The following is a 14,145-nucleotide window of genomic DNA, read 5'->3' as shown; positions in this document are numbered from 1 at the left end:
CCTAATACCACTGAGAAAACACATTTCTAGTCCATTTTTTAAACGTTTGAAACCATCTCGTTATTCTCTATGTCCATAATACAGAATTAATGGTTCAAATCTTCCAATTTACATTGGAACCATTTCGACTGACACTAATCACAGGAAGAAAAATACGTGATTACCCACCAGCATTTAAAAAAAAGGCTAGACTTATGTTGCTGGCTGGTCCCAGAAGCCTCCAGCGCAGAAAAGCAGGCAGGTCTCAGTACAACACACGCTCCCTTTTTTTACAGCACTAGATGTCGTATTAGAATCATAGTATCTCTACAGTGCAGAAGGAGGCCATTCAGCCCATTAAGTCTCCACCGACCCTCGGAAAGTCTACCCAGGCCCACGCCCCCGCCCTATCCCCGTAACCCCACCTAACCTTTGGCCAGTAAGTGGCAATTTATCATGCCCAATCCACCTAACCTGAATACATCTTGGACTGTGGAGGGAAACCAGAGCACCCGGAGGAAACCCACGCAGACTCGGTGAGAAAGTCCAAACTCCACACAGATGTCGGAATTGAACCCGGGTCCCTGTCGCTGTGAGGCAGCAGTGCTAACCACCGTGCCACCCCGCAGGCACTTCTGCTAAGTAAGAGTTTGAATGTTCCAAAACCTGTGTTAATTGTGTTATTTCCAGGTCTGTTTCACAGTAGTTAATGTGATTTTCAGTATCTACGATTATTAAATATCCCACGGCTGGCAATTCTAAATCAAATTACCTGCAATTCTTTTGGCCGAGATGGAGGGGAAAACTCTTGGGTTTTAAGATTGCCTGGAGCTGTCAACCTCCGTAACTGCACAGCCTCATCCCACTGACAGTGTTGACGCCTCCCTCCCCTTTCCTCCTGACAGTGTCCTCACTCCCAATAGTATTTTTCTGCCTCCCTCACTCCACTCTTGTTCTCCGCAAGGGAAAATGCAAAGTCAATCTGTACAAAAACCAATGAAGTAAAGGGCAAACAGTCCTCGACTGAGTGTTTCTGCCCAACCATGGGGCAATCTGGGCAGAGTAATACAAGCAATCGGAAGTTTACACTTCCGGCGTAAATACTGGGGATGTGTGCACGGTGGGACTTCGGAGGGGGCCCATGCGCACCTTTTGGTGTACCTGTCTCCTACTGTCCAAAGACTGGGAGATCTAAGCAATTTCTCTCCACTGCGTCAGATGTTTACATGATATTTCCACTGAAATATTTAGGCCTTTCTTCTGAGTGATGTGCTTTTTCGTAACTCCTTCGGCGAGTCCTCAAATTGGACTTGCCATTCAGAATCTTGAACACTTCCAGATGTCTACTTCCTGGAGGCTGAGTCAGATGAAGAGTCCATCTTGCCCCTCCAAGCTAAAGCATTAAAGCTAAATCCTCTGAATATGAATGGCATATTCTAAATCAATTCTATTTACTCTGCTGGAACACTCACTTCCTTATATTAAAGGTGCTAGATAAATCAAAGGTATCAAGTTGTTTCATTTCTCATTCATTTTCTCAGTCCAGCAACAAGGGTGCTGCTCAGTGAGCTGCTGAAGCTGAAACATTCACACATTTTATAATAAAACATCAGAGATTGGTTGTTTTATCCATTGACGCATGCAACTAACCTATTAGCATTTTTAGGCTATTACTGGAACCACTGCTGTGAAAATAGTCTAAATCTGTCACTTGCAGTCACCTCAATTGTATTATTGGAATTACTGAATAGGTTCAGCATTGAATGACTTTTTTAGATGGTTATGATCAGAAATTTGTATTTATGCCAATTGCAATTATGTGGCACAAAGCACAATAGAAAAGCACAGGAAGAAAATGCCCCTGAAAGTGTCTCATCTATTAAGTGTGGACCTTTATTAAACAGTTTGTAATTAAGGAAAGGACAGCACAAAAAACCCTCTGAAATGTGAAATGGCCATTGTACTGTAATTATTTTTAACTCTTCCTAATTTACAGCGACAACAACTTGGACTAATGTGGTAATGCGGTATATTCTCCACTTGCCTCTGGATGAGTGCAGCTCCAACAACACTCAAGAAGCTCGACACCATCCAGGACAAAGCATCCCACTTGATTACAACCCCTTCCACAGACATTCAAAGCCTCCACCACTGACGAACAGTGGCAGCCGTGTGTACCATCTACAAGATGCACTGCAGTAACTCACCAACGTTCCACAGACAGCACCTTCCAAACCCATGACCACTACCATCTAGAAGGACAAGAGCCCCAGATATATGAGAACCCCACCACCTGGAGGTTCCCCTCCAATTCACTCACCACCCTGACCTGGAAATATATCGCCGTTCGTTCACTGTTGCTAGAGCAACTTCCTGAAACTCCCTCCCTAACAGCATAGTGGATGCATCAACACCTCTAGGACTGCAGCGGTTAAAGAAGGGAACCACCTTCTGAAGGGCAAATAGGCAATAAATACTGGCCTAACCAACGATGCCCGCATCCCGTAAATGAATTTTTTAAAAACACCCCAGGTTAATGATCAGACAAATTGTTACACCAAGTTACAGAGAGCTCAGGGGCGAAATTCTCCGGAAACGGCGCGATGTCCACCGACTGGCGCCCAAAACGGCGCAAATCAGTCGGGCATCGCGCCACCCCAAAGTTGTGGAATGCTCCGCATCTTTGGGGGCCGAGCCCCAACCTTAAGGGGCTAGGCCCTCGCCGGACGGATTTCCGCCCCGCCAGCTGGCGGAAAAGACCTTTAGTGCCCCGCCAGCTGGCGCAGAAATGACATCTCCGGCCGGCACATGCGCGGGAGCGTCAGCGGCCGCTGATGGCATTCCCGCGCAGGCGCAGTGGAGGGAGTCTCTTCCGCCTCCGCCATGGTGAAGACCGTGGCGAAGGCGGAAGGGAAAGATTGTCCCCACGGCACAGGCCCGCCCGCGGATCGGTGGGCCCCGATCGTGGGCCAGGCCACTGTGGGGGCACCCCTCGGGGCCAGATCATCCCGCGTCCCCCCCAGGACCCTGGAGCCCGCCCGCGCCACCTTGTCCCAAGGTAAGGTAGGTGGTTTAATCTACGCCGGCGGGACAGGCATTTTAGCGGCGGGACTACGGCCCATCCGGGCTGGAGAATCGCGGGGGGGGGGGGCCGCCAACCGGCGCGGCACGATTCCCGCCCCCTCCGAATATCCGGTGGTGGCGAATTCGGCAACCGGCGGGGGCGGGATTCACGCCAGCCCCCGCCGATTCTCCGACCCGGCGGGGAGTCGGAGAATCTCGCCCCTGAGGTCAGGTGACCAAAAGCTTTGTCAAAGAAGTAGCTTCCAAGCTGTGATTTAAAAGGACAGATAGAAGCAAAAAGGTGGGGGTTCTTGGGTTTAGTGCTCTGAAGTTACGGCCATCAATGGTGGAGCAAAGAAATCAGGATTGTGCAAAAGGACTGGAGTACCACATTGTCAAGACTGAATGTTAAACATTGAGATATTTCATGAGGATTATAATTCTTCTCTAATATTTCTCACTCAAACCCATGTCATCACATCTGCAGAATTATTTGTACAAGTTTGGATAGAATTCTATAAAATAAATATCTGCCATGAAAGAAATGGAGTGTCACTGCTGCAACTACTCTGCAACTCTATAGATTCCAGTCCTATGGGGATCATGGAAATGTTATTTGGAGAATAAAAACAGTTCGGTTTTCATAGTGTGTACATTCTGGTCTGAGATTGATATACGACTGTTTTCTCCAGTTGCCATCCGGGTCAAGGAGGAATATCAGACTGTGATTCATCCTGAGGTTGTGTTTCCAGTTGTCCATCACTCTTGGGATTTGATAAGCTTTGGAGAATCGATAAAGCAGGAAATAACTTATAATTCGCAACTAATTTGAATCGCGGAATAAAATCTTCACTGGAAATGTGGTATAACTGTGGCTAACTAAAGGAGGAAAGTTTCGTATTGCATTACAATCATTCCAAAATAATAATAATCTTTCTTATTGTCACAAGTTTGCAGTAGGCCTGAGGATTTGGAGGGTTTTAAAAATGTCCAAATGTCAAAGGATGTCCAATAAAACGATAAGGAGCGAGAAAACACAATGGCCGCTATTCTCACCCCCGCACGGCGGGTGGGAGAATCGCCGGGGCGCCGGGCGAATCGTGCCACGCCGCCCCGTCCCCCACACGCGATTCTCCAACACCACGGAAACCAGCGGCGCGCGTTTCGCACCGGGGCCGCTCGGAGAACTGGCGAGCGGCGATTCTCCGGCCTGAATGGGCCGAGCGGCCGCTACGACACGACAGGTTCCCGCCGGTGCCGGCGGGAACTCTGCGGGAATGCTGGGGGGGTGGCCTGTGGGGGAGGGAGGGGGGCTCCTTCACCAGGGTGGCCTCCGATGGGGTCTGGCCCGCGATCAGGGCCCACCGATCGGTGGGCCGGCCTCTCCCCCCCGGGCCTACCTCCTTCCACGCACGGCCCCAGAACACCGGCCCCATGTTGGTGAGGGGCCGGCGTGCGTAAGACGTTCTCCTTGCATGCGTGGGTTGGCGCAGCGCCCATTTGGCGCCACGTAAGGACGCTGGAGCGGCGTGAACCGCTCCAGCGCCGTGCTGGCCCCCTGTGAGATTGGTTGTGCCCGGGCACTGTTCGCATCGTCGTGAAATGCGACGGTGTTCACGATGGCGCGAACACTTGGCCTCCATATTGGAGAATCGCCCCTAATATAAGAATAAACCACCAAAAAAAGTATAAAAACAGATCTCAAGAGGTTTTACAAGTGAGCAAAAGGAAAGACATTACCAAAGCAAATGTGAGTTTTCCCCAAAGAATTGGACATGGCACAGGAGGAATTATATAACAGGGAGTTTGGGAATAGCATTGAATAGCGTTAAACAAATGTTATGTGTCTGACTTCATAATTAAAAGAGTGTGGGGTGGTGTGACATGGGGGCTGGGAGGGTGTGACAAGCATGGGGGGGATGATAGTGGGGGGGGGGGGAAGTATGACATGCAGGAGTCAGAGGGTGTGACATGTGGGGGTGTGTAAGATGTTGTGGGTGGGGGTGTGAGACATGGGGGCGGCGGTAGCAGCATGTGACATGCGTGAGTAGGGGGTTGTGACATGAGAGGGATGTAGGGCTGTGACAAGTGGGGGATTGTAGGTGGTGTGATTTGCAGGGGGTGAGATATATGGGGTGTGACATGCGAGGGCTGGGGGACTGTTACATATTGGGGAATGACATGTAGGGGTGGGGGTGGGAGTGGTGTGACATGAGAGGGGTGGGAGGGTGACATGTCATCATGTGACATGCAGGAGGGGTGATATATAGTGGTGCGGGTGGGGGTGTCAAACGCGAATGCTGGAGGTGCGACATACAGGTGGGAGGGGTGATGCAGGAGGGTGAGCGAGTGGATCAGCAGATGACATGGGGGGTGAGGAGGGAAGGGATAATGCAGGGGGTGTAGGAGAGGGTGAGGATGGTGCGGGGGATGGAGGGGTGACCTGCGGGTTGGTCAAACATGTGGAGTGAGGTGCCGGACATAGGTCAGGTGGGGTCGGTGGTGGCGGGGAGAAAATTGTGAAAGTAGGAGGTTGGGAATGAGGAATACCGTTGGCAGGGTGCTTGGGAGGTTGGAGAGATCTCCCCTCTGGAGTTGGGTGCATGGGGGTGTTCCGTGTACGGTTCAGTTTGGGTACTCCCCAAATCCAACGTTGGGGAGCCTGACGTTACAGGCCTATCTTTCACACCCTGAGGCCATCAAAGAAATTCAAAGTGTAAGAAACATGGCTGCCAATTTGTGCACGGGAAGGCCAGATGATTTGTTTTTAGTGGCTTGGGTTCACAAATAAATATTAGCCTTGATTCCCTGTTTCTTCTTCAAATAGTGCTGTGGATCTTGCACCCACGCAAGAGCCTCAGTTTAGCATCTCCAATGAAAGCATCTCCGACAGGGCAACAATTCCTTTCTACTGCATTGAAGTGTCAGTCGAGATAAAATACTCAGTTCTCCCGGAGTGTGACTTGAACCCATGACCTTTAGATTCTTGATAAATAATGGGGTGAAAGGTTCAATCCAGTGTCGGGGGGAATGTGGAGTTGAGGTTACTTTTTGAATGGCGGAACAGGTTTGAGGGGCCGAATGGCCTACTCCAGCTCCTAATTTGTATGATCGTGTGTTTGTATTCAGTGGTGAGCATGCTACCACCCAGCCAATGGTAAAATGTAAATATATCTGAATGTTTTGATGCATATTCCTACAGGGAGAGATAATGTTCAGCCACGAGTAAGCATGCCGCTTCGTAAGTAATCTTGCAGTTGCTCTCTCTGGAAAACTCTTCTGTACCAGTGTTCTCCAAGTTAGAACATAGAACATTACAGCGCAGTACAGGCCCTTCGGCCCTCGCTGTTGCGCCGACCTGTGAAACCACTCTAAAGCCCATCTACACTATTCCCTTATCGTCCATAATAGTTGAAGTGCAACTTTGTCTCTCTTAGCACTGTCCAGACAAAAAGACTCAAACTCCACCTTCAAAAGAGCTGGTTTACAATTCTCACTGTACATTACCATTCCCACATTAGCCAGTACCACATTAGCCCGTACTTGTGTAACCCCTGGAAGCAGTTCTATACTGTGGATCTGCATCCACAGGGGACTGACTCAACCGGCAATGCTAATTTCATTTCAAATATGTAGCTACCTGTTTGAGAGAAGAACTAACTCACTCTGGAGAACTGAGCATTTTATCTTGGTTCACACTTCAATGAGGAATTGTTGCACTGTCGGAGATGCTTTCATAGGAGATGTTAAACTGAGGTTCTTGCGTGCTTGTAAGATCCAAAGCACTATTTGAAGAAGAAACAGGGAATCAAGGTTGCTTGATATTTATTCATGTTAGATTTGAAGGCAAGTCTGTAGGTGACCAGACAGATGCCCAACATACTATAGAATTCAGTCAAGGAAACTCACATATCAACCTCCATTTGACTGGATCTGCTCATTTTCTGCAAAATAGCTTGATGACAATTTGTCAGAATGCGATACATTCGTCTGTGGTTTATGCTAAACCTTTACCTGTTTCACAATCATGCATTTTGACCTATATATCTCTAGATGAAGAGAAATCGCCACTCCTGTTGGAAAATCTAATGACTGAATTATGTGAAACAATAATACAAAATGGCTGTGAGGAAATATCTTTTGAATCCATCTGTACATCTTGTCGCAGGTTTCAGAAGCTGTCTAATGGAACTTGTCATAAGCACAATCAAGACAATTACAAAAATGCTCTCAAGTTTAAGCCCCATTGATTAGGCAAGAAATAAATCTGTGCATTATTTGGTGACCAGCTGTTATCAATATGGTGACTAACTTACATTAGCTATGATTTTATTTTTTGTTGCATGAGTAAAAGGTCACATTTCTTCATAACGTCAGCCATGTGCTACAATAATGAGCTGTGACACAGAACCTTTAAGCTCACTCACGTTGAAGCATTATCACCATACAACTGAACAAATTAGTGCTCATCCAACAGCAAATTATGGCTCACATGGGCCTTCAAGTGGCTCCCGCTGAGGAACAGCAAAACTATTCCTATGGCAGGGAAAGAAAGCGATTAGATCTTCATACCTGCCTGATGCCCAAACGATAGGCAAGGATACGGTCGACGGCATTCGGATTCATCTGAGTCCACTGCAGCATATAGGAGTACACCCGTGCTCGATTTTGCCAGAGTGGGTTAGTTGTATCGTAGTAGAATTCAGGAGGATAAGCTTTACCTAAAAAAAGAAACAATATTACAGTTGAGGAGATGCTGTACCCTATGCTAATTGCACAGTGCATTAAAATACATGCTTCACCTGCGATAAGCAATAAGAACATGTCATGAAAAGCAATAGGACATATAACACGATTTGTGCAGCGGTAATTGGGAATTCCACCCAGCGCTGGGTGACATTAAGATTGAAACAAAATCAATGATAATTAAAGGTTCATAATGCTTTTTTTTTTTCACTAGAAAGGTAACTATTGTTGTTTAAGGTCATATAAAACGGAGGTCAGGAGAATCAGAACTTTCAGAAAATAGAATTGAATTCAAACCTAACCCCACGTACATAGATCCCTCAAAGTTGCCACCCAGGTTGATAGGGTTGTTAAGAAGGCGTATGGTGTGTTGGCTTTCATTAACAGGGGGATTGAGTTGAAGAGCCGCGAGATTTTGCTGCAGCTTTTTAAAACTCTAGTTAGACCACACTTGGAATATTGTGTCCAGTTCTGGTCGCTCCATTATAGGAAGGATGTGGATGCTTTGGAGAGGGTACAGAGGAGATTTCCCAGGATGCTGCCTGAACTGTAGGGCATGTCTTATGAAGAAAGGTTGAGGGAGCTGGGGCTTTTCTCACTGGAGCGAAGAAGGCAGAGAGGTGACTTGATAGAGGTGTACAAGGTGATGAGAGGCATGGATAGAGTGGATAGCCAGAGACTTTTCCCCAGGGTGGAAATGGCTGTTACGAGGGGACATAATTTTAAGGTGATTGGAGGAAGGTATCGGGGAGATGTCAGAGGTAGGTTCTTTACACAGAGAGTGGTGGGTGTGTGGAATGCACTGCCAGCAGAGGTGGTGGAGTCAGAGTCATTAGGGACATTTAAGCGACTCTTAGACAGGCAGAGGGGGCGGGATTCTCCCCTGGGCGGGGGGGGGTTGTCCCGGTGGGGCGGAGTGGCATGAACCATTCCAGCGCCGGCCACCCCAAAGGTGCGGTATCCTCCGCACCTTCAGGGGCTAGGCCCGCCCCGGAGTGGTTTGCGCCCCGCCGGCCGGTGGGAAAGGGACTTGCCGCCACGCTAACCAGCGCCGAAGGGCCTCCGCTAGCCGGCGCCAGTTGGTGCATGTGCGGGAGCGCCAGCGCATGCTGCCGTCATCCCCGCGCATGCGCAGAGGGCTTCGTTTCTGCACTGGGAATGGCGGACCTCTACAGCCTCTGTGCAGAGGAATAGAGTTCCCCTACGGCACAGGCCCGCCCGCGGATCGGTGGGCCCGATTGCAGGCCAGGCCACCGTGGGGGCAGCTCCCGGGGCCAGATCACCCCGCGCCCCCCCAAGTACCCCGGAGCCCACCCGCACCGCCAGGTCCCGCCGGTAACGGACCTACTCCAATTTACGCCGGCGGGACTGGCAAAAGACGGCGGGACTTCGGCCCATCGCGGGCCGGAGAATTCGGGTGGCCCCGGCATCCATCGAGTCGCGCCGGACCCCGCCATTCTCCGAGGCGGGCGGCGCAACTCACGACGTGCCGATTTTTGGGGGGGCCGGAGAATTAGGAGGACGGCGGGGGCGGGATTCACGCCAACCCCCAGCGATTCTCCAACCCGGCGGCGGGTCGGAGAATCCCGCCCAGGGACAGCAGTAAATTGAAGGGGTGTAGGTTAGGTTGATCTTAGATTAGGTTAAATGGTCGGCACAACATCGTGGGCTGAAGGGCCTGTACTGTGCTGTATTGTTCTATGTTCTAACGAGGCAGATTTCACTTATAGAAAAAGATCATTAAGGTACATTATTTTTAAACAAATTAGGGATTGATAAATAATGTTGGGGTAATATCACTGAAACACTGTATCAAGCTTTAGCCAGCAATGAATTCTGAAACCATTAAAACCATGTGCAGTGGAAGGTTGTAAACAGTTTCATTACAAACCTCCTAATTTGACAATCATTTCTCTGGTTCTATTGGAACCATTCTTGCAGTCAGTAGCAGCTCCAACTTCTCAAAGATAACCAAGGCTACTTGAGCAACACCACATAGAACATAGAACATAGAACAATACAGCGCAGTACAGGCCCTTCGGCCCACGATGTTGCACCGAAACAAAAGCCATCTAACCTACACTATACCATTATCATCCATATGTTTATCCAATAAACTTTTAAATGCCCTTAATGTTGGCGAGTTCACTACTGTAGCAGGTAGGGCATTCCACGGCCTCACTACTCTTTGCGTAAAGAACCTACCCCTGACCTCTGTCCTATATCTATTACCCCTCAGTTTAAGGCTATGTCCCCTCGTGCTAGCCATTTCCATCCGCGGGAGAAGGCTCTCACTGTCCACCCTATCTAACCCTCTGATCATTTTGTATGCATATTTTACATTTTTTTGTTGTAATATACCTTTAAGAGATATCAGCAAGACATCACTGGAAGGGAAGTGTATCACGTGAACCAGTTTTCATTTCGCTTTTGCTTTGAGCAGAGCACATACGCAGCTCTGATGCCTTTAAGCTTCATCCCTATGTATAACTGTTCCCATGTGCCAAGTCTTAATAAATGAACTCACAAAGTGTTTATCAAATCCCTCTGAGTGATTAGTGCCTTGCACAATAAATAAACTCAAGGTATTGTGTTATATTGTTATAATAAGACAACACTTTACAACGCAGTTTTTGGTCCTCACTGCCCACATGTCAAGCACCGCCTGGGTACAGTGTAGAACAAAGCTGGGCAGGGAGGAGAGTACATTCATCATAAAGGCTCTGATTTTTCTTTCATTCATCTAAATGGAACAAAAACAGGGCAGGTTGTGTTATGGAAATGGATTCTCCTGACTTCATTCTCCTCAATGGACTCGATCCATGTGATGCTTTAGGTATAAGCATTGTCTTGCATCTTTGAATTTGTCTGTACATATGTTTCTGGAACATACCTCTTCATTCACCTGAGGAAGGAGCTGTGCTCTGAAAGCTAGTGTTTGAAACAAATCTGTTGGACTTTAACCTGGTGTTGTCAGACTTCTTACTGTGCTTTAGGTACAGACAGTGAAGATCAAAATCCACCTGCACTAGTTCCAAGGGGTCACTTCAACATTTGCCAACGGAACAGTGACCTGTTTGAGTGGATAGCCCACCCTTTCCCTTTATAGAATACATATAACAACCAGGTGATCCATTACAGCAGGTGAACACACAGCCACTGAGGTTGAAAATAATCCCACACATCCCTTCCACAACACCCTGGCCTAACTCTGAGGGTACAAAGCAACAACATAAAAATTAGTTATTGTTTTAACCAAATATAAGATAACCATACATAAAAGAGCTTTCAAATCAGCTTAGTATAGTCTTCACCCCTTACCCCTGCATTCTTTAATAAATTTTTCAGCCTCCGTGGAGACGGATGCACAAATTGCCGATGCAGTTTTAATACAACAAGCTTTTTATCAGCTAAAGTCCCATTTCCAGCTGCCATAATATATCCTTAACAACTGCACCTGAAATATTAATTGTCAGTATTGTAAGTCCACCGTCTTTCCAAAACTGTTGCCTTATCCTGTTCCATATCCAGTTTCATGTGTGCTTTCTTCATCGACGATCTGCTCAGAAGCAAAGGTATCTCACTTGATACAACATCTGTGCGAATGAAATGATTCACTCCAGCAATATTGCAAGATTGCAATATTGCAAGTCGACTTTTCAGCGACTTCAGAGTATTATCATCACCAAACCTGAAACTTGTGGAACTTTCAAATTCCTTTACCTTGTTACGATTTTCATCATTCAAAGAGTCCAGGTAACATTTTAACCAGTCAATTCCATACACAGTAGATGTGCAGCCACTGTCCAATACAGCACAATTGAAGGGATCGGCAACCAACACCCTCATTACCGGAGTAAAACTGCTTGTTTATAGGACAATGCCTTCTTTCTGGTCATTATCTTTTTCCTCTTCCAACTCTTCCATGTCATGTGTAGCTTCAAACACTCTATTATAATGTTTTGTCAGTTGAAAGCGAAATGGTATTGAGTCACACCAAAAACATCGATTTATCATACCCCAGGCATTTCTGGGGTTCATTTTCCTATTTCCATTCTCCACGTCCCTCCTCCTATTATAGGTTTTAAATGGGTTTCTGTCCTCATAATTTCCCGGTCCTGATCTCTTTCTATACTCTCGTAAACTGTTTGGAGCCGTACAATCTCGCCAGCCTGTCAGCAATGTATCTTCCATAGTCTGCTTTATTGCTGGCTGATTCAGTTGTGTCATAAGAGTCATAGGAATTGAATGTTTCCCCAGAAACTTCTTTAAGGCTTCTATCATCTGATCGAATAAGGTATCACTATCCACAAACGTAACTCCTGTGAAAACCAGGAGCCTATCCATATTGGTCACTTTAGCACAGTCCAGTAACTTAAATGCCAACATAGACTGTGGAAATTCCAGGGGGTGTCAGAAAATAATGATGGATAATCATATCCGGCCATCTTTATCCTAGGTTCAGACAGAATTTTTTTTTTTCCTTCGCTCGCACTCCTCAATTGATGCAGAATTTTTTTTTCTTCTGGAAAAGTTGTATCTTTCAACTCTTTACATTTACACAGCAACCATCCTCTGCTACCATTGTTAGCTTCTGGTTGTGGCTAAGTAAAGAGTCAAGAACTCTGCTCCTTTTCCCAAACACCTTTATATTTGTTCCTTCAACACACTCTGCACCACACTCTATCATCACATCACATGCTCCGAAGGCCACCTGTAGCCTCTTTACATATCAGTGTCCATTATTGGATCAATAAGACATCTAATTGGAATGTTTCTTAACCCATTCCTTAATATATAAAAGGCTCTCCTCGGTGCTCTGGGACTGTCCCTTGTAATAAAAAGAGCCATTACCCCTCTCACCCCCTCACTCCCCCCCCCCCCCACCCATGCCCCATGTCAACGTATGTCACCTCATGCTCTCCACCCAATCCTATGTTCTCTCATATTGCCATGCCAAGTTATGCCCATATACCCTCAGAGCCCTTTTATAGTCTGATACCAACTTCACGCCAAATCATGCCAATCCATACCCTTTTTCCTTACATCCTCCATGCCAACTCACCCACTATCCACGATGGGCAGGTTTTCAAAGCCATGCTGAGATGAAACAAAGTTCTAAGTAACCATTACAGATTTAAATTACAGACCTAACTATATATTTTTTAAACCCTCATTGATTAAAAACCCACTCAACACATTTGAATCCCCACAAGTAATTCATCCTTTATTAAAAAAACAAACATTTCTATGTGTATTCATAGTCCCACATCAAAGACAGCTAATCACTTTAGAACTATGGAGCTGTCAATCAAAGTGTGAACTAACAACCACTCCCCCCCCACCCCCACCACTGTAAAAATGATTTACTGTAGAAAGAGTTAAACAGTAGTAACCCTATAATGATAACCCTCAGGCTTATGTTAACAAACAGCTGGTGAAATTGCATGCACATATATTTCCACTCTCTGGCTCTTTTTCAGTAATTTAAAGAGCAAGGATTTAAATCAGGCATTGTAAAACTTGGGGGCGGGTCACGGACGGGTGTCCGCGCACAGCAGCCACAGCAGCTGGCTCTTAATAATGCCGGCTGCAAGCGACCTTCAAAATGGCCAGGAACAGATAAAACAAATTCGGCCGCACTGCGCATGCGTGCCCGATCATCGGTGCGCATGCACAAAACTATGCGCGTGCGCACCGATAATCAGGCACGCATGCGCAGTGTGGCCGCATTTTTTTCAAGTTTGGGGGGCCAAAGGAACAAAGGGACCATTGGGACCAAAGGGACCCAAAACCATTTCCTCCATTTTTGTCAGCAATAAACAATGTAAGAAAAAATGGTGGGTCGCACAGGTCGGCCGGCGTGGGCCGCAAAGGTCGGCCGGTGTGGGTCGCGAAGGTCAGCCGGCGTGGGTCGCGAAGGTCGGCTGGCATGGGTCACGAACGTCAGCCGGGTTGGGTGGCGAAGGTTGGCCGGTTGGTAAAAATGGTTCCCTGGAAAAAAAGTTTGAAAAACACTGATCTAAATGACCAGAGAGCCTGACAGTTTCACAGACATTTTCATTTATTATGCACATTCATGTGTACTCTTAATGATCCCAAAGGGGTACTTGACCTCAATGTCTAAAGCCCACTTGCCATGTTTTAGAAAGCTGGGTGACTAAGCATTGCTTCTGCGTGAAGGAAGCTTGCACGTTTAAATTTACAACTGCCTCCACGAACTGCAGATGGGCAAAATATATCCCACTCCCTCCCCCACCACCTGCAAAAATAGTTAGGTCCTGGGTTCAGGGTTGGGACTGCCCGATTTGGCAATAGTGTGGACTCCAGCGCCATTTTGGCAAAATTATGGACCCC

At 47.1% G+C, this 14,145-nt stretch overlaps 1 protein-coding gene across 2 annotated transcripts in view; it reads right to left on the bottom strand.

Annotated features, from left to right (window-relative positions):
- Positions 1–14,145, bottom strand: part of mdga2a (MAM domain containing glycosylphosphatidylinositol anchor 2a) — a 1,293,828-nt gene that overhangs the window by 265,933 nt on the left and 1,013,750 nt on the right. For both annotated transcript variants that reach the window (XM_072491028.1, XM_072491020.1), the window contains exon 10: positions 7,615–7,763. In XM_072491028.1, coding sequence (XP_072347129.1) covers positions 7,615–7,763 — 149 coding nt within the window. The remainder of the gene's footprint in view (positions 1–7,614; positions 7,764–14,145) is intronic.

Source organism: Scyliorhinus torazame, chromosome 2, assembly GCF_047496885.1.
Source record: "Scyliorhinus torazame isolate Kashiwa2021f chromosome 2, sScyTor2.1, whole genome shotgun sequence".
NCBI classification, from domain to species: Eukaryota; Metazoa; Chordata; class Chondrichthyes; order Carcharhiniformes; family Scyliorhinidae; genus Scyliorhinus; species Scyliorhinus torazame.
This window is presented reverse-complemented; position numbering and strand designations above follow the sequence as displayed.